The sequence below is a fragment of the Cetorhinus maximus genome, chromosome 7 (genome assembly GCF_964194155.1).
Source record: "Cetorhinus maximus chromosome 7, sCetMax3.hap1.1, whole genome shotgun sequence".
Lineage (NCBI taxonomy): Eukaryota > Metazoa > Chordata > Chondrichthyes > Lamniformes > Cetorhinidae > Cetorhinus > Cetorhinus maximus.
Genome location: NC_135885.1, coordinates 7,694,789 through 7,715,889, shown reverse-complemented (window position 1 = coordinate 7,715,889; position 21,101 = coordinate 7,694,789). Strand labels below are relative to the sequence as shown.

At 44.1% G+C, this 21,101-nt stretch overlaps 1 protein-coding gene and 1 long non-coding RNA gene across 2 annotated transcripts in view; one reads left to right on the top strand and one right to left on the bottom strand.

The window, feature by feature from the left end:
- LOC144682579 (uncharacterized) overlaps positions 1–21,101 on the bottom strand; it is a 101,733-nt gene that overhangs the window by 25,916 nt on the left and 54,716 nt on the right. The gene's annotated exons all lie outside the window — the stretch shown is intronic.
- Positions 1–21,101, top strand: part of LOC144682578 (retinal guanylyl cyclase 2-like) — an 84,814-nt gene that overhangs the window by 23,487 nt on the left and 40,226 nt on the right. Inside the window, exons 4-8 of the mRNA XM_078545037.1 lie at positions 4,995–5,349; positions 8,339–8,423; positions 8,598–8,694; positions 13,729–13,863; positions 16,242–16,322. Of these exons, the coding sequence (XP_078401163.1) occupies positions 4,995–5,349; positions 8,339–8,423; positions 8,598–8,694; positions 13,729–13,863; positions 16,242–16,322 (753 nt within the window). The remainder of the gene's footprint in view (positions 1–4,994; positions 5,350–8,338; positions 8,424–8,597; positions 8,695–13,728; positions 13,864–16,241; positions 16,323–21,101) is intronic.

Below are 21,101 nucleotides of genomic sequence, written 5' to 3'. Positions count from 1 at the left end.
ACTTGGCTAACCTTGAGCAAGTCCTGAAATGATTTTTACAAGCAGGAATGTGCCTGAAGAAGGAAAAATGCACTTTTCAAGTAAATTAAGGCAACTATTTGGGCCTCCAGGTAGGTGCCAAAGGGTTATACCCAGATGAAGAGAAGGTTAAAGCAATAAGAGAGGCACCTGCGCCCAAGAACGCCTCTGAACTTAAATCATTTTTAGGGATGTTAAATTATTATGGGCGATTTTTACCAAATTTATCAACAGTTCTGGCCCCTCTCCGTTCACTGATAAAGAAAAACCAACGTTGGTTTTGGAAGGCAGTCCAAAAAGAAGCCTTCATGAAAGTAAAACAGCTCTTCCAATTTGTTAGGGATTATGACCAGACGAAGGAATTAGTGGTAACCTGCAATGCACCCCCGCCCCCCCACCCCCCACCCCCACCCGCCCCAGCCCCGCCTCATGGAGTGGGAGCAGTACTATCTCATAAAATGGATGACGGCACGGAGAGACCAATAAGCTATGTATCCAGGATGCTTGCCACAACTGAAAAAGGATATTCTCAGATCGAAAAGGAAACTCTGTCAATTATTTCTGGTGCAAAAGAATTCCACCAATACGTGCATGGGTGACAATTCATGATAGTCTCAGACCACAAACCACTTTTGGATCTGTTTAGCGAAGAAAAGGCTATACCTCCCATAGCTTCTGCATGAATACAAAGATGGGCCCTAATGTTGGCAGCATATGAATACACTTTGTACTTAAGCTAGGGATTCATATAGCAAATGCTAATGCCCTGAGTCGCCTGCCCTTGCAAGAGAATGACGAACATGCCCCAGTGCCACAAGAACTCATATTAGTGATGAATTTTCTTGATACCTCGACCGTCAGTGCCAGACAGACAGATAAGAAACTGGATGAATCTTGATCCACTCCTGTCTTTGAGTGAGAGACCAAGTGTTGGATGCTCGGTCTCCCAGGAGCCAGTCTCCGATGAATTGAATCCGTTCTTCAATGAAGACATGAGATGAGCAGTCAAGATGGCATTCTATTATGGGGTGCACAGGTAGTAGTTCCCCCACAGGGCAGGGAACCACTTTTAGTTGAGCTACACAGTGCCCATCCAGGGATCTCCTGAATGAAGACCATAGCGCGCCATTATCTATGGTGGCCAGGGATGGATGGCGGTATTGAGAATGTGGTAAAGCACCGTGTGCAATGTCAGCAGCTACAAAGGTTGACGGTGGCAAATCCGTTGCACCCATGGGAGTGACCTGGTAGACCCTGAGTGCGATTGCACACTGACTATGTCGGTCCTTTCCTTGGAACCATGGGCAGCTCTGTGCCTCAGGGAGACTTTCGAGCACACACTTGCACGCCTGCGTGAAGTTTCCGTTTGTCCCACTCGCCATCCTCCTCCCGCCCACACAGGCAGTGCTGAGCGCTGCCGCTCGCATTTCACGCTGGGCGGGGCCTTAATTGGCTTCCCGACCACCTCTGTCCGCCCCCTGCCAAGCCCGTCCGACAAGGGCTAAATTCTGTCCATGTTTCTACTGATTTTAGATGCTCATTCCAAGTGGTTAGACGTTTATGTGGCAAAGTCACCAACGTCGGGCGCTACCATAGAAAAACTACGCCAGAGCTTCGCCATCCATGGATTGCCGGAGGTAGTGGTCTCGGATAATGGCACTGCATTCACGTGTGCTGAATTCCAACGATTTATCAGCATCAACAGTATCAACCATGTGAAGACTGCACCGTACCATCTGTCATCAAAGGGACTGGCGGAAAGGGCAGTACAAACCTTTAAGGCGGGAATAAAAAATTTAGCAGGTGACTCCCTGGAGGCCAGACTTGCTCATTTTCTATTTCACTACAGAACAACCCTCCACACCACTACAAGAGCAACACCTGTAGAATTACTGATAAGGCACTGTCTTCGGTGCCTTATCACTGAGCCTAATACTTCCCGGTTTGGAGGGGAAGGTGGAGAAAAGTCAAGGGACCCAAAAAGCGACCCGTGATTTGCATAATTGTGAGTGTAAATTTACTGTTGGAGAAGCAGTATATGTAAAGAGTTTTGGTGGAGGACTGAAGTGGTTACCTGGTAAAGCAGGTTCAGTGACCGGACCGTTGTCATACCACGTGGAAGTGGAGAGCCGGATCACCCATAAGCATGTGGATCATTTAAGAAAAAGAGAGACACCACAACAAGATATTGCCCCACCTGTAACCATTACTGAATCAGTGGCTCCTGTTGAAGGTGCTCAACCAAGGACAGACGTGCCTGATGCCTCTGTCGGAGTGGAAGACACTGAACTGCAAGTGCCTAATGAGGTACCTGATGTTAATGCGGTTTCAGAGAATGTGTCTCCTACAAAAGAATCTGAAGTCGTGGATCTGCGACATTCCACACGGATCAGGAAACCACCTAAAGGACTGGACTTGTAATTTCATGACCTGTGTAAATATTATAATGTCATGAGATAAATATCCTTGTAAATACAAAATGTACAGATGAGTTAAAGGGGGAGGGATATAGTAATTACAGTTTTGGTAAATGTTGGACTGTATCTTTAAGAATAATCCTGTGCTGTAAGATCACATGATCTGTGTAAACCATTGTGTTAAGAGCGCGGGTAATATCTACAGGGGGAGCGCTTCTTTAGTTATGGAGTTTGATGCACATGTGTAGTTGCTACTGCTGTCTTGTTAATAAAGTCACATGTTTCCACTAAGAAAAGTTTGTCTGAAGATCAACTCCATGACAATGTGCTTATAGAAGACCTTGGGATTCCCTTTTATGTTCGCTGCCAGTCTCTTTTCATGCTCTCTCCTTGCTTATCTTATTAGTCTTTTCACTTCCCCTCTGGCCCTTCTATATTCAGCCTGATTCTCAATTGTATTTTCTACCTGGCATCTGTCATACACTCACTTCTTCCTTTTCATCTTCACCTTTATCTCTCTCATCATCCAGGGCACTCTGGATTTATTTGTCCTATCTTTCCTCTTCAAGGGAATATACCTTGACATTGCCCGCTATGCTTTTTCTTTGAAGGTGGCCCATTGTTCAGCTACCGTTTTTTCTGCCAACATTTGATCCCAATTCACATGACTCAGATGCATTCTCATCCCATCAAAGTTGGCTTTCTGCCGGTTAGTTAACCCTGCTGTGGATTGTGCCCTGTCCTTTTCCATGACCAACCTAAAGCTTATGATGCAATGGTCACTGTCCCCTCGAGGCTCTCCCACTGATATTTGATCCACTTGGGCCAACTCATTCCCCAGGACCAGGTCCAACAGTGCCTGACCTCTCATTGGACCGGAAATGTTCTGCTGCTACAGAAAATGATCTTGAACACATTCCAGGAACTCTAGCCCTTGTCCCTTTGCACTATTCCTATCCCAGTCTATATTTGGATAATTGAGGTCCCCCTATATAATTACTCTATAACTCTTGCACCTCCCTGTAATTTCTTTGCAAATTTGTTTCCCTACACCCCTTCCACTAGTTGGTGGTCTATATACTACACCTTTCAATGTTATTGCACCTTTTTCATTCCTTATCTCTAGCCTTGACCCTTCTGGAACATTCTCTCTCTCCGGTACTGTAATGCCATCTTTAACTAATGCTGCCACTACCCACACCCCCACCTTTTCTTCCTTTCCTGTCTATCCTAAACACCTTGTACCCTGGAATATTTAATGCCCAGTCCTTCCCTTCTTTGAGCCAGGTTTCTGTTATAGCAATAATATCATAATTCCATCTGTCAACCTGTTTATGTAGGTTGCCAATCTTATTAGCCCCACTCTGTGGATTCACATACATGTGCTTTAACCCTGATTAGACCTTTTTACTTTCCCCATATTCTGATTCTATGATTCAATGATTTGGAATGGATGGCCAATCAGTTGAGGTGGTGGCCAATTCTTTAGAATGCTCTTGGGTACCTGCGGGAAGCGAAATAGCCAGATTTCGGACTGACATACTGGTGGAAAGTTGACGTGTGTATACAGATCAGGCAGGATCTAACTCAGCTGTGTAACACTCCACAGCTGAATGACCTGCGAACAATGTTTCAGCTTATTGTATTGATTCTTGCAGCTAGAACTGACAAAGCCATAGATATTACCCAACCCTGGTTGCCCTGAGAAGATGCTGAGGGATTGCCATCTTGACAGTCCACTTCAGAGAGCATTAAAAGTTAACCAGAGCAGATACAGCTGGGAGTTCTCTTCCCTGAAGGACACTAGTGATCTAGTTAGGTGTTTACAATTCAGCAACTCTCATTGTCATTTTTGGCACCAATCCCTAGATTGACTAAATTCAATTTTACAACCTGTAGGAATAGAAGAGGAGGCCATTCGGCCTTTTGAGCCTGTTCTGCCATTCAATTAGATCATGTCAGATTGTAGCTCAATGCTATTTTGCCTGTTTTGCTTCCTTGTCCATAATATGTTAACCTGACAAAATCTATTGATCTCAGTGTTGACATTTTCAAGTGAGCCAGGGTTTCAGTCCCTTTTAGAGAGAGAGAGTTCCAGGTTTTCACTTTACTTAGTGTGAAGAAGTGCTTCGTGACATCATCCCTGAACAAACTAGCTCTAATTTTAAGGTCATGACTCATTGTCCAGGATTCCCTCCATCAGAAGAAATAGTTTCTCTCTCTACCTTATTGGCACTTTTAATCATCTTAAACATCTTAACTAGATCACCCCTTAATCTTCTATACTTAGTGGGATAGCAGCCTAATCTATGCAACCTGGCCACATAATTTAACCCTTTTAGCCCCAGTATCAATCTTGCAAACTTTCCACGGTGCAGTTGGAAGTCTCTTTCTCTGTCTGTTAGTCCCAATACCATATCCACTAGGATGCCAAACTCAATCTGAGCTACTGTCAAATAAGGTTGAAGCGGAGAATTGGACTCTAGTTCTGGTCAGTAGCGCAGAAGCCAAGTTGCAGGCTAATCTTTGTGCTGAAATTTAATTAACCTCATTCCACAGGTTTCACCTCTCTTTGGAACGATTTACAATGGTATTTACTTCATTGCCAAGGCCATGGAGAACGTTCAGAGAGATGGGCTCCACATATCAGGGACGACTCTTGCCAACTACACCAAGAACTTGACATTCGCTGGTTTTAATCAAAAGATCGGGACCAACAGCCGAGGTGAAGGGATAGCGAACTACATCATCTTGGACACCGATGGGAGAAGTCACCACCTATCACCCACCTACACTATCAATATGGCAACTGGAATGGTGGAGGACAGGGGCATCAGCATTCACTTCCCTGGGGGATCACCTCCAGGTGCTGACTCCAGCTGTTGGTTTGATCCAGATACTATTTGCACAGGAGGTAAGCTTTCCAAAACTTCTGTGCTTTCAGAAAGAAATTCTCTCTGATTTTTTCCGGGAAGTTGCTGTTGATGGTAGATTCCAAGGCTATAGGAGACACTATAGTAGGTGAACGTAACCAGTGAGGCTTCTGGATTTCCTCCAAGGCCAGGGATTTATTCCAACATAACTGGAAGGTTATACCTATCATTGGAGATTGACCTAAAGATCAATGAAAGGACTTTGATAAGGTCATCATAGGGTTGGATTTTACAGGGCACCATGGTCCCTGCCCCCACACCCCCTGCTAAAAAGTTGGGGGAGAGCCCACTCATGATCCCCCCACGGCTGCCTGGAACAATTTAAATCAGGGAGCAGTGTTAATTGCTTTAAGGTGAGGCTCCCCTCCTTTCTCAGGAGGAGGTCCTGCCTTAGAGAGCTGCCAGCCAGTCAGATGGCTGGCAGCTCTGTGGTCTCAGCAGTGCCAGCTGGGAGCGTGGTGGCCACAGTGGTAGCAGTATGACCTAGCTACAAGATGTACTGCAGCAAGGCTCCTTCGACAGCACCTTCCAAACCCATGACCTCTACCACCTGAAAGAACAAGGGCAGCAGACACATGGGAACACCACCACCTGCAAGTTCCCCTCCGAGTCATTCATCATCCTGCCTTGGAAACATATCACTGTTTCTTCACTGTCACTGGGTCAAAATCCTGGAACTTCCTCCCTAACAGCGCTGTGGATGTTCCTACACCACAGGGACTGCAGCAGTTCAAGAAGGCGGCTTATCACCAACTTCTCAAGGGCAATTAGGGATGGCTAATAAATGCTGGCCTAGCCAGTGATGCCCACACTCTGTGAAAGAGCAGAAAAAAATGGAGCTGTCGAAGAGAATAGTGCAGACACATATTAAGGGGAAGTGAGATAAACAGCTGATGGGGGAAGGAATAGAAGGCTATGCTGCTAGGGTTAGATGAAGTACAGTAGGAAAAGGCTCATGTAGAGAATAAACCAACCCAAGCATGGACCAAAATAAAAACAGAAAATGCTGGAAAAACTCAGCAGGTCTGGCAGAATCTGTGGAGAGAGAAACAGAGTTGACGTTTCGAGTCCTATGTGACTCTTCTGCAGAGTTCTTCGGACCTCTTCTCTGAAGAAGAAACATATGCACTCGAAACATTAACTCTGTTTCTCTCTCCACAGATGCTGTCAGGCCTGCTGAGCTTTTCCAGCACTTTCTGTTTTTATTTCAGAGTTCCAGCATCCGCAGTATTTTGCTTTTACCAAGCATGGATTAATTGGGCTGAAGGTCCTGTTGCTTATACAATGCAAAAGAAAGTGCAGTAGCGGAGAGGAAGGAGGATTGGGTAGGAGCTGAAAGTAGCCTCCTCCCCAAAGAACTGATGTGGACGATTGTGGCTCCAGATCGAGATGGGTGAAAAGACTGCCCAACTGCAGTGGGGAAGGAGAAACTACCACATCGAGAGGCTTAACTTCATTTGTTCAATGTTTTAACGCCACTGTTAGAACAGTTACTTTTATATGAAGTAGTGGATGGCGTTAAGCCCAAATAAACACTCATGATCAATGTGGTAATAACTACTTTTTTTTTTCCAAACCCTGTAGAGCATTCCTGTCAAAGAACAAAGAAAAAATTTCATGAGAAGCGTAATGGCTACAATATACTTCGTCCTAACAAGGGATCATCTCGTATTCAGTTAACAATATCCAAGTCCTGCACACTTCAAAAGGAAATTGGATATATACTTGAATAGGAATAATTTGCAGGGCTATGGAGAAAGAATAGGAGGAGTGGGATTAATAGATGGGGTTTTCAGAGAGCCGGCACAGACATGATGGGCCAAATGGCCTCCTGTGCTGCATGATTCTATGATGTGTTGGCTGGACCTCTACCAGAGGGACTGGGACCTCTGAGAACCTACAACCGGAGCAGTCAGACAGAAACTCAAAATCCTTTAATTAGATATATTATTGAGACTTCTTGGATTAAAACAGTAAACTGAGAATAAATATGATAGAGGTGTCCTGGACTTGTGTTGTAGCAGACAGTGGCAGAAAGCAGACTCCTGTTCATGACACTGGTGCATCATTCACTGGGCATCAAAGTCCAATAGGTCCTGGAGTCAGGAAGACACTCATTCCTTCTAAGCCTCCAGATATACAATGGGACACACTTCTTGCCTTCCTATGTCCTCAGTCTTCATTGTGCTGGATCAAACTCTCCCAGAACTTTAAAGTTATGGACGTCCTAACCTCTCTCAGTATTTCAACTTGATGCAACCTGATTATTGACTCTGAGTCGGAAGGTTGTGGATTCAAGTCCCACTCCAGAGACCTGAGCACAGAAATCTAGGCTGATACTCCCGGTGGGATACTGAGGGAGTGCCACACTGTCAGAGGTGCCATCTTTCGGACCAGGGATTAAACTGAGGCCCTGACTGCCCTTTCAGGTGTGCGTAAAAGATCCCATGGCAGTAGCTGGAAGAAGAGCAGGGGAATTCTATCCATTCTCCTGGACAATATTTCCCTATCAACCAATATCGCTAGGACAGATTATTTGGACATTTATCACATTTTTGTTTGTGGGAGCTTGCTGTGTTCCACATTTTCCTACATTGTGATAGTTGCTACACTTCAAAAAGCACATCATTGACATTGAAGCACGTTGAGGTGTCCTGAGGTGGTGAAAGGTGCTGAAGAAGTGCCAGTTCTTAATTTTTAACCTCCTGATTTACCTCATCTCTTTTCATTTTTTATGGTGCCCTGCCTAATGGGTTTGACCCTTCACCTTGATTAGCCCCTAAAGGAAATTGAAGAGCCCATTTTGTTGACACATGGACCTGAGGCTCTCATACGGAATCATTGACCCAAATGGGGGGCTACAGGTCACACCCTGACTGAGGCTATTTGGTGCACTAAGTGGCCCTCTCCTGAATCAACAGTTTCCTGTGCATTAATTATCATTGCGATCTGTCTCTCTTCTCTCTCCAGGTATTGAGTTAACAGTGGTCATATTGGCTTTTGGGTTCATCATTGCTCTTGTACTGGGTGGACTAGGTCTCAATTACATCATCAGGTATGATACATTCAACATTTTATTTGTAGCAAACGTTAGCTTGGTTCAGTAGCTAGTCCATTGGCTATTGAGTCCAGAGGCAGTGGGTTCGATTGCTTCCCCTGCTGCAGAGGTGACAGCACGTAACCTAGGCTTGTATTCCAGCAACACAGAATGAAATTGTTCTTGTTTCAGGCATCGAGTTCAGCAGATACAGATGATGAAAGGGACAAATAAGATCATAATGACCCTCGACGAACTCACCTTCTTCAACCCACAGCTCAGCAAAAAGGTTGGTATTTTTCCTCTGGCTTCGGTCACTCACATTGCGTTGCAACATTATGTAGGAAAGAATGTGAACGTTTTTATACATTGAATGGAAACAAACCAGTTGGTCCAACTGGTCCATTTTTTTTATTGGTCCATGGGAATTGGGCATCACTGGCTCAACCAGCATTTATTTCCCTTGCCCAGAGGACATTTAAGAGTCAACCACATTGCTGTGGGTCTGGAGTCACATGTAGGCCAGACCAGGTAAGGACGGCAGGTTTCCTTCCCCAAAGGACATTAATAAACCAGATGGGTTTTTATGACAATCAGCAATGGTTTCACGTTCATCATTAGACTTTTAATTCCACCATCTGCCATGCGGGGATTCAAACCCAGGTCCCCAGAATATTACCCCTGGGTTTCTACATTACCAGTCTAGTGACAACACCACTGCACCACCACCTCCCCCTGTACCTGTGCCAGTGCCTCCCCCTGTCCACACATGCCAGTGTTAGCTCCCACCCTAATTCATCCCACTCTACCAAGCTTAGTAACAGCAGGAAAAAGCCATTTGGATTAGCAAGTCTATCTTTTATTTTTCTTCACTCGTTCTTGGGATATGAGTGTCACTGGCAAGAGCAGCATATTTTGCCCACCCTTAATTGTCTTGTAAGGGTGATGGTGAGTCACCTTCTTGAACTGCTGTAGTCCATGTGCTGTAGGTACACCCACAGTGCTGCTAGGGGCGTAGTTCCAGGGTTTTGACCCAATTTCAGTGAAGGAACGGTGATATATTTCCAAGTCAGGATGGTGTGTGACTTGGAGGGGAACTTGCAGGTAGTGGTGTTCCCATGTGTCTGCTGCCCTTGTCCCTCTAGATGGTGGAGGTCACAGGTTTGGAAGGTATTATTGGAGCAGGCTTAGTGAGTTGCTGCAGTACATCTTGTAGATGGTACACACAGATGCCACTGTGGAGGGAGTTAATTTTTAAGGTGATGGATGGGATGCCCATACATAGATCAACCCAGCCCAGCGATCTGTCTTCTTGCAATATCCCTCAATCTCTCCTCTCTTTAAAAATGCCTCCTGAAGCTATTTTTTTAGTTTCATATTGGTGTAAAGGGCCAATATCCCTCTGTCTGGAGTTACGTGTAGGCCAGGCCAGGCCAGGTAAGGATAGCAGAATTTCCTTCCCCAAAGGGCATTTGTAAACCAGATGGATTTTTATGACAATCGATGATAGTTTCATGGTCACCATTACTGAGTCTAGCTTCATATTCCAGATTTATTAATTGAACCCATGCATTAGCTCTGTACTAGTATTGTAATGATACCACCATCTCCCCGCGTCTACAGCCATTTCCCCAGAACAATGGAGTGTTACCACGCAGTGTCTACACCTCACCAACACAGAGGAGGTGAGATCACAGCTGGAGGTCAGAGCAACATGAAAGTCATATGCAAACCGAAAATTAAGTCGGGAAAAGGGCAAGTCTGAGCTCATCTGCAGGCAGAGGCTGGCCATTGCTGTTGTGTCTCATTGAGACTGCTGTCATTGTTGGTACTTGGGGTGAAGCAATGCCCGCCACCTTCTTCAGCCTCACCTCGCCTTCTGTTTGCTCTGTCCTCTTGCTTGCCAGTCTAGTCAGCAACAGGCTCACTGCAGTCACAGTGGAGGCGGTCAACTGCCCTTAAAATCGCACCTGCTGATTCACCCTCCCGCCGCCTCAAACCACCTGTCGTCCCTAATTGGACGGTGATCCTGATGGCAGGTTCTTCATCGGCCGATTGGAAGATTGATGCGTCTCATGGTTATGGATCCGGAAATTAAGTTGCCTCCCCTTTTAAAATCTAAGTCAGGAAAATTCAGCCCTCTAATCACTCTGTACGGGTTCAAAGTACTTGGATTGAAAGAGGAAGTGAAGGCTAAGCGAGGTTTGGGAGTTCTACAGCTTTGGGGTCCTGAGAAAGAATGAGTTGGAGTAGGAGCCAGTGACATAGGTCTTCAGTGTATATAGTGAGAATGAAGGCAGAAGGAATAGACTGCTTTGTTTGATTCAGTGTCCTTTCCTGGTAGGTTATTCTGTAACCCTGTCACTGTTAGAGTGAAAGACTTCTGTCCGGCTCCCTTCTTACTCCTCACTGCCCAAAGCCCTGGGATATGGACTCTTTGCCACTAATCTTGTCCATTCCCAACATAACCTTGTGATAATTGGATCTTAAGCCAGTTGGTGAAATATGAAACTAGATGCAAATCCTTTTCTTGAAAGCTCATTTACTTAAGGAACTCAGCATTACATAGGAGAGACATTACATGTGGGAGGTGGTGGCATAGTGACAATGGCACCGGACCAGTAATCCAGAGGCCCAGGCTAATGCTCTGGGGATGTGGGTTCAAATCCCACCACAACAACTGGTGGAATTTGAATTAAATTAATAAATCTGGAATATAAAACTAAACTCAGTAATAGTGATCATGAAACTATCATTGGTTTGGTCACCAATGTCCTTGAGGGAAGGAAATCTTATCCAGTGTGGCTCTTAACTACCCTCTGAAAGGGCCTAGTAAGCCACTCAGTTAGGGATGAGCCCACATCCCATAGAACCAGAGAAAAGTTACAGCACAGAAAGGGGCCATTCAGCCCATCTTGTCTGTGCTAGTTAAAAAATAAACTAGTTGTCCATTCTAATCCCACCTTCCAGCACTTGGTCTGTAGCCTTGCAGGTTACAGCACTTTAGGTGCAGATCCAGGTGCCTCTTAAATGAGTTGAGGGTTTCTTCCTCCCCCATCAAACCAGGCAGTGAACTCCAAACACCCACCACCCTGTGGGTGAAGACATTTTTCCTCATGTTCCCTCTAATCCTTCTAATCACCTTAAATCTGTGCCCCCTGGTAATTGACCTTTCTGCTAGAAGAAACAAGACATCCCTGTCTACTCTATATAGGTCCCTCATAATCTTGTACACTTCAATTAGGTTACCCCTCAGTTCCAAGGAAAACAACCCTAGCCTATCCAATCTTTCCTCATAGCTGCAATTTTCAAGCCCTGGCAACATTCTTGTAAATCTCCTCTGTACTCCAATGAAAGGGTAAGGAAAAAAATATATCTGCCTTCTACTTACTAACCCAGTGCCCCAGCAGTCTCTCTTTATAAGTGCTCTAATAAGTGCTTAATTAAATAATGCCTTTCACCTGTGTATCTTAACAATATCATTAACATACCATTAACACCTTGCAAACAGGAATTAAGTTACCACAAAATCTGCATTTCAAAAAGAACAAGCATTTGATAACAAATAGCAAAATATTATTGTTATCCTACACATGGAATCTCACCCTCCTACATACAGCAGGGAAGCTCCTTATGAAATGGCTTGGGTAACTATTGGAGGTAAAAACATATTTACCCAGACAATGTTGAGAATGTGGAACGCACAACCACAAGGAGTGGTTTGAGTCAAATAGCATTAATGCATTTAAGAAGAAACTGGATAAGGACATGTTGGAGAATGTGCTGATAGAGTGAGTGGAAAATGGGTAGGAGGATCATAAATGCCAACAAAGACCAGTGGAGCCGAATGGCCATTTTCTGCGTTGCAGACTTGATGTATAAATGAGGGAAAACACGTTTACCGAATGTCTGAAATGAAAATAGAAAGCGCTGAGAATATATTGCAGGTCCAGCAAGGTCTGGAGAGGAATGGTGGTTTTGGGGCTAGATTATCTGCCAATTAGAATTTATTTTCCTTCATCCGAATTGGATGAATATACGGTTAAAAATAATATTGGAAGTTCTTGAATTAGGATATCATCGCGACAATAAGTTTGGAATCGTTTTGGAAACCTTGGACTCTGTGTGATGGGATCAAGATATGTGTGATCCTTCTGATCACCTAAAATGGATTGAATGATCTTCCTTACCCACAACCAACTTGTGAAGTTTGCTCCATTGCCTTCAGGGGTCTGGGGGTATTTATGCCAAGATTTTCCTCAAAAGATGAAATGGACGTGAGGGAATCCAGAAAAAGGAAGATTAATCCTATTTGGTCTGGAAGGAGCTGGCTGAATGGACTGAATGGTCTAATCCCATTCCACCTTTCCTGAATAATCCTGAAAATCTCTGGGATATTAAAGATTAATTGCCTGAAAATGACTGACAGAAAGCCTGGGATAAAAATCATGGGGCCATTAAATAAAATTCTATTTTTTTGAACATTTTCCTTGAACACTTGTTCATTAATTATATAAATATCAGAAAGGGGAAAAGCAGGCTATTTGACCAGGTGAGATGAGAAGTCATGTCATGAATCCATCAGGGATACGTCCAACCAGAGTTGGCAGCCTTCCACTCAGTTTAGGCATGCACTTGGCGGAGCTTGGGACTGGAAGCTAGGGCTCAGACTAAAATCTACCGCTGGGGATGACCTTGCAGTTAGGAAAAGCTAATAAACTTCAGACAGACTCTCTCGTAGGCCAAACAGAAGTCAGTCCCTGTTAGTTAACTGTGTAGCACAAGCCTGTGACACGGTCACATTAGGGGAAACCAGTTTTCTTTTAATTCATGTGATGTGGGTGACACTGGCAAGGTCGGCATTTATTGTCCATCCCTCGTTGCCCTTGAGAAGGTGGTGATAAGCTGCCTTCATGAGTACAACTGAGCGAATTGCTAAAGCATCTCAGAGGGAAGTTAAGAGTCAACCACATTGCTGTGGGTCTGGAGGCACATAGAAAGCCAGTTGGTTAAGGATAGTGCTGGAACCAATCTTAACTCAGTCTAACATTTATTTACAGAGTGAAACATTAAAAGCATACGCCTCCTAACTCAACCACACCACAGTTTCAGTGGTGTTTCTTTATATGTGCTCAAGTGAAATCCCAATTAATGCCCTCAGAGCACCTTCTCTACATGGACTGCAGTGTTCAAGGAAGCAGATCACCATTGCATTTTTGAGGGGAAATTAGGAATAGACAATAAAGGATAACCTTGCCAGCTACACCCATATCCTAAGGATTAGTTTTTCAAAAATTATGTTTCTTTTTCCTTCTCAACCTAGAAAATAAATCTGGATGATTTGAGTGATGGAAGAAGCTTTTCCGAGCGGAAAAGTCTTAAATCCGGGGCGCATTCGCTGTCTGGCAAAAGTTTCGCTGCAGTAACCTACGAGAACTCAAACGTAGCGCTATATGAGGTAAAGTCCTTTTTCTCTCAAGGAGTTGGTTAAATAAAGTTTACAGTGCTGTTTAGGGGCATTTATTTCACTGTAAAACAAGTCATTCGTGGTAACATGTTTATTGATATTAGGCTGAATTTTGTCATAAGAATAGAGATAAAGCTATCAGTGCTCACCATTACCAAGGAGTAGATTGGACAGCAACTTCTGTCATCCACATATGTATAGTTAAAATGTAGAAATAAGGAATTTTCCATTCAAGTTCCCCTGCTCCTCCACAAGCTTCACTATTACAGCATCGCACTGAGAAACCCAGCATTCAAGTATATGGAAGGGCATTTAACCGTGATACTTACATGATGCATACTCATTAAAGATCCCAGAAAAAGTAAGGACTTGCCCATTCAAGTGTATGTAAATTTTTAATTGCATGATAGTCTTAATAACTGCCAAATAACTTTTCTGGCGCAAAAAAAAAACTTTTACAAGTGTGGAGTCTCATTCCTTTACATAGACTTCAGATTCTCTAGTGAGTGTGCTGTGCCAAAATGGCTCTCTAATGACCCCAACTTCTTGTGATAAAGTCCACAGGTTGGGAAACTGTAGATGTAATGAATGGTCACTCATCCTCACTTTAAGTTCAAGTGATATTTTGCAACACATTTTTCTGTACCCTTAGCAATCTAGCATAATGTTTCTAAAACTTTGATCTGCGGACCCGTGGGGAGGTCCTTTGAGGCTTTTCTTGACTGGAAATGGGCCACCGACAACGATCGGCCCCCAACTGCGATTTCACGCTGGCTGGCCAATTAATGGCCTGCTAGCGTAAAATGCGCACTGAAATACTCAGCCCTGCTGGGAAGGGAAGAGGTTGGGCGCCAATGTAACCGAGGGTGTGGGTTAGCGTTTTGAGAGACCCCCCTGAAGGCAGATAACTGCCCCAGGGAGCTGCAGACCTCCACAGGCACGACAAAAATGATGCAAAATAAGTCCATGCAGCACAATCAAGCGCCTGAAAGCATACCTCACGAGTGCCCAGATATCTCTTTACTCTATTTCCCCACATGGATTCTATCCCGCCCTGGGTTGAGGTTTGAACATAAATGTGAATGCCGATTGGGAAAATGGTCCATCCTCCAATCATAAATGTGGACGGGCCCAAGTGAAATCACTGCTGATTGCATCGCTAATGGGCTTAATTGCCCATTTAATTGTCGGTGGCGCGCTTCTGACTGCCGCGTGTGCCCACCAAGCGAAATATCACGCGAATGCGCGATGACGTCGGGGCACTCGCCCGAAGTCATCATGCGCTATTTCACGTCAGCTCAGGCCAGGAGGCACCCGCCCGTGGCATGTAAAATTCTGGCCCATGTGAAAGTGCTCACTGAGCAGGGCTGACCTTGCAGATGAGTGACTGCCCAGAGAGTCGTGGGTCATGAGTAACGAATAAACGGCAGACAAACAGGCTTGGTACAAGCCAGGAGGCAGGAGCAGAGTGTGGCCACTACATGTGTAGTGTGGAGTGGGCTAACTGCATAGACAGACCCTGCCTAGACAAGCAGGCACACCCATCTCACTGATATGCTTGTTTTCTTAAAGGCATTATGAAAACACTCTTTCCATGCAGCGCTTTCATATTATGAGTATTATATAGTATCATATTTTAGATAGGGTTGGCAGGGGACAGTGACTACTAATCCATTTGAAAAGTGATCCTTCAACCAAAAAAGTTTGAGAAGTACTGATCAAGCATACCTGTTTAAGATCACCTCTCAGGCACCTCTAGGCAGATTTTGACTTTGCTCCATAGTGTGAAATGGATGAGAGCAAGTCAGTCATCCTCATAACATTGAGGGTCAATCTCTTGACTCTTCTCTGCATTGCCTCCAATGCTTAAATGTCTCTCTTGCTCCTTGGGGACTAGAATTTAGATGTAGTATTCAAGGTGTATCCTGGCTAAAGCACCATAAAGCTTAACACATTATCTCCTCCAGTGTTTGTTCTACCCTGTACACTATACAGTTCAATGTCCAATGCCTTTGTTGAATGGCTGCTCTATAATTGATTTAACAATGGGTCTATGAAATTACTGCTCGTTAGATGTTTCTAAATTCATTTTATGGGACGCCGGTGTCACAGCATTTATTGCCCTTCCCTTATTGCCCTTGAGAAGGTGGTAGTGAGCTGCCTTCTTGAGCGGGTCTAGCATTGCATATATGCGATTGCTGCTCATTGGTTGGATGTATTTAGCATTGAATCTATAATTGCTAGTTCTTTTTCAGCTTCATCTGAGTGGATTTGATTTCACTTCTCAGATGCAATGGAAATTATTCCCATTTTGATTGTACTCAAAAATGTTTTGCGCCATGTAAAATGTATATTTCTTGCCTTAACAGGGAGATTGGGTCTGGCTAAAGAAATTTAACACTGGAAGTCTCAATGATGTACAGAAAACTACAACCAAAGTACTCAGAAAGGTAAATCCATGGACACAGAGACAAATCCATGTATCCAGGCCTACACAGATATTTAAAAATTCTCATTCTTAGACTCCAACATCTCCTTGGCATTGTCACTCCTTACCTCTGTGACTTCCTCCAGCCCTACAACATTCGGCATTTCTCCAATTCTCTGGGCCATCTATCACTTCCTTTCCCTGCACAGCCAAGCTTTCGGCTGCCTGGGCCCTAAGCTCTGGAATTCCCTCCCTAAACCTCTCTACTTCTCCTTCCTCCTTCAAGATGCTCCAAAAATCTACCTCTTTGGCCAGGTCTTTGATCACTTTTCCTGGATTTAAAAAAAAATGATTCTTTTATGGGACGTGGGTATTGTGGGTTAGGCCAGCATTTGTTACCCATCACTAATTGCCCCTTGAGAAGGTGGTGGTGAGCTGCAGTTGAACCGCTACAGTCCATGTGGTGTAGGTACACCCACAGTGCTGTTAGGGAGGGAGTTCCAGGATTTTGACCCAGTCGCCGTGCATATCTCCTGCTTTGACATGGTATCAACATTTATCTCATTTTACCCAAAGAAATCATAGACAGGATTTTTTGCTGAGTGGGTGGGCACGTGCCTAACCCTAATCCTGACCTTAACCCTAACCCTAACCCGCTCAAGCATAAAATGACGCGCGATGATGTCGAGACTGCGTCGCGACGTCATTGCGCACTCGCACGATATTTCGGTTGGCAGACGTGCGCAGGAATTGACAGTGCACCCGCCAACAATTAAAAGGCCCATTAAGGCTATTAACAATGTACTTGAATTACATTTTTCACTGCCTGCCCTACCTTACGGTTTTTTGCGAGACCTCATCCACAGGCGGGATGAGGTTTCGACCCATCATTAAAAAGACTTTTAAAAATTTCATCCTAATTTCTGACATGTCCCTGCAAATGTGACAAATGCTGCCACATGCATTTCACGCTGGGTGGGTCTTAATTGAGATTGAAAACAATGCGAGAGGAGAGGCAGTCAGAAGATTGAAAACAGCGCAAGTCCTAAAATACATAACTGTGTAATTAAGAAATGGATAACTTTTAGTTGTATTTGTGGGTGCTGCTAGCATTTAATAAGCACAGTAAATTGTAGTATACATAGGAATTATTTTAAATTAATTAAGAAAATATTTAAAATAAATTAGTCAACAAATACTGCAGTAGACACTTTACATAAAGTTAAAGGTATGTCAGTGCTGCTCGGCCATGCGTATTGCGCATCCTGCGGAATGTGGGAAGTCGTGCATGCACAAAGTGCCCTCAATGACTACACCTGCAGCAAGTGTCACCAGCTGCAGAAACTTGAGCTCCGAGTTGCAGAGCTCGAGCGGTGGCTGGAGTCACTGTGGCGCATCCGCAAGGCTGGGGATTATGTGGATAGCCCATTTTGAGAGGTGGTCACACTGCAGCTAAGAAGTGCACAGGCAGAGAGGGAATGGGTGACCACCAAAGTATCTAAGAGAAACAGGCAGGTAGTGCAGAAATCCCCCGAGGCTATTTCACTCTCTAACTGCTTTCCCATTTTGGATACTGGTAAGCGAGATGGTTCCCCAGAGGATTGTAGGCACAGCCAAATTCATGGCACCACAGCTGGCTCAATTGTACAGGAGGGGAAGAGGGAGAGTGGACGTGCTATAGTAGTAGGGGATTCCACAGTTAGGAGAGCAGACAGGCATTTCTGTGGCTGTAGACATGACTCCAGGATGTTGCTTTCCTGGTGCCAGGGTCAAGGATGTCACAGAGCGGCTGCAGGACATTCTTTTGGGGGAAGCTGAACATACCGAGGTCATGGTCCACATTGGGACCAATGACATAGGTAGGAAAAAGGATGAGGTGGTGAAAGCAGATTTTAGGGAGTTAGAGTTAAAAAGTAGGACTTCAAGAGCAGTAACCTCAGAATTACTCCCAGTGTCACGTGCTAGTGAGCATAAGAATAGGAAGATTGAACAGTTCAACATATGGCTGGAGGCATGGAGTAGGAGGGAGGGCTTTAGATTTCTGAGGCATTGGGACCGGGTCTGGGGCAGGTGGGATCTGTACAAGAAGGACACTTTACACCTTAACAGGACTGGGACTAATGTCCTCATGGGGTGTTTTATTAGTGCTGGTGGGGTGGGGTTAAACTAGGTTGGCAGGGGGATGGGAACCTGAGGGGAAATTCACAGTGGAGAGGAAAAGAACTGGCAGTGGGAAGTAGAGAAGTATTAACTGATAACGAGGATATATCAGAGAGTGGTATCAAGGTAGGTAGAATACTTGGAGAGTTTGATAGAATTAGATTAGGCAATAGTAAGTCATTCGATGGGGTCAGAACGAGGGGGAAAGTTAAAAAAGCCTAAATCAAGGCTAATGTGCATGTATGTGAATGCACGGAGTGTGATTAAAAAGATTGGTGACAGAAGGCACAGGTTGACAAATGGAATTATGATATTATTGCTATTACAGAGACCAGGCTCAAAGAAGGGCAGGACTGGGCGTTAAATATTCCTTCGTACGAGGTGTTTAGGAGAGACAGGAAAGGAAGAAAAGGGGCAGGGGTGGGTTAGTGGCAGTATTGATTAAAGATGGCATTACAGTGTTAGAGAGAGAGAATGTTCCAGCGGGGTCAAGGATAGAATCTCTCTGGCTAGAGTTAAGGAATGAAAAAGGTGCAATAACATTTATCGGAGTAGTATGTAGACCACCAACTGGTGGAAGGGATGTGGAGAAACAAATTTGCAAAGAAATTACAGATAGGTGCAAGAATAATCAAGTAATCATAATGGGAGATTTCAATTGTCCAAATATAGAACAGGATAGGAATAGTGCAAAGGGGCAAGAGGGGCTAGAGTTCCTGGAATGTGTTCAAGATCATTTTCTGCAGCAGAATGTTTCCAGTCCAATGAGAGGGCATGCGCTTTCGGACCTGGTTCTAGGGAATGAGTTGGCCCAAGTGGATCAAATATCAGTGGGAGAGACTCTAGGGGACAGTGACCATTGTAACATAAGGTTTAGGTTGGTCATGGAAAAGGACAGGGAACAATCCAGAGCAGGGATAATTAATTGGGGGAAAGCCAACTTCGATGGGATGAGAAGGTATCTGAGTCAAGTAAGTTGGAATCAAATGTTGGCAGAAAAGTTGGTGGCTGAGCAATGGGCCACCTTCAAAGCACCATTTGTGGCCAACTGAGGAAGTTAAAGATAGTACCAAATTGAAAGAAAAAGTGTGTAATTTTGCAAAGATGAATGGCAGATCAGAAGATTGGACAGAATATAGAAAACAACAACGAATGACTAAATATATTATAAGGAGGGGGAAATTATTGTATGGGAGAAGGCTAGCCAGAAATATAAAAACAGACAGTAAGAGTTTCTATAGATATTTTAAAAGGATAGGTATAAGTAAGGTGAACGTTGGTCCCCTCGAGAGTGAGAATGGGGAATTAATAATGGAAAATAAGGAAATGGTGGATGAATTGAACAGACATTTTGCATCTGTCTTCACTAGGGCACACAAAATAACATCCCAGAAATAATTGTGAATCAGGAGGTGAAAGGGAGAGCGGAACTCAAAAAAATTACAATCACTAGGGAAAGGGTACTGAGAAAATTATTAGAACTCAAAGCTGACAAGTCCCCAGGTCCTGATAGACTTCATCCTAGATTCTTAAAAGAAGTGGCTGCTGAGGTAATAGATGCATTGGTTTTAACTTTCCAAAATTCCCTAGATCCTGGAAAGGCCCCATCAGATTGGAAAATAGCAAATATGACTCCTCTATTCCAGAAAGCAGGAAACTACAGGCCAGTTAGCTTAACATCTGTCATAGGGAAATTGCTGGAATCTATTATTAAGGGGGTTACAGCATGGCACTTAGAAAATTACAATGCAATCAGGCAGAGTCAACCTGGTTTTGCGAAAGGGAAATCATGTTTGACTAATTTATTGGAGTTCTTTGAGGAAGTAACAATCAACGTTGATAAAGGGGAACCTGTGGATAGATCACCTTACATTACCTGTGGTACTTAGGTTTCCAGAAGGCATTTGACAAGGTGCCATATCAAAAATTGTTACGTAAAATAAGAGCTCACAGTATAGGGGGTAATGTGTTAGCATGGATAGAGAATTGGCTAGTTAACAGGAAGCAAAGAGTAGGAATAAATGGGTCTTTTTCAGGTTGGCAGGATGTGACGAGTGGAGTGCCACAGGGATCAGTGCTGGAACTTCAACTATTTACAATTTATATCAATGACTTGGATGAAGGGACTGAATGTATGGCTGATAAAATTGATGATGCCATAAAGATAGGTAGGAAAGTAAGTTGTGAAGAAGACATAAGGAGTCTGCAAAGGGTCAAAGGTAGGTTAAGTGAGTGGGCACAAATTTGGCAGATGTAGTATAATGTGGGAAAATGTGAACTTGTCCACTTTGGCAGGAAGAATAGAAAGGCAGCATATTATTTAAATGGAGAAGATTGCAGAACCCTGAGATACAGAGGGATCTGGGTGTCCTGGTACATGAATCAGGGTAAGTTAGTGTGCAGGTATAGCAAGTGATTAGGAAAGCAAATGGGATGTTGTCGTTTTTTGCAAGGGGAATGGAATGTAAAAGTAGGGATGTTTTGCTACAATTGTACAGGGCGTTGGTGAGACCACATCTAGAATACTGTGTACAATTTTGGTCTTCTTATTTAAGAAAGGGTATAAATGCATTAGAAGAAGTTCAGCGAAGGTACACTTGACTGATACCTAGGATGGGGGTGTTATCTTATGAGGAAAGGT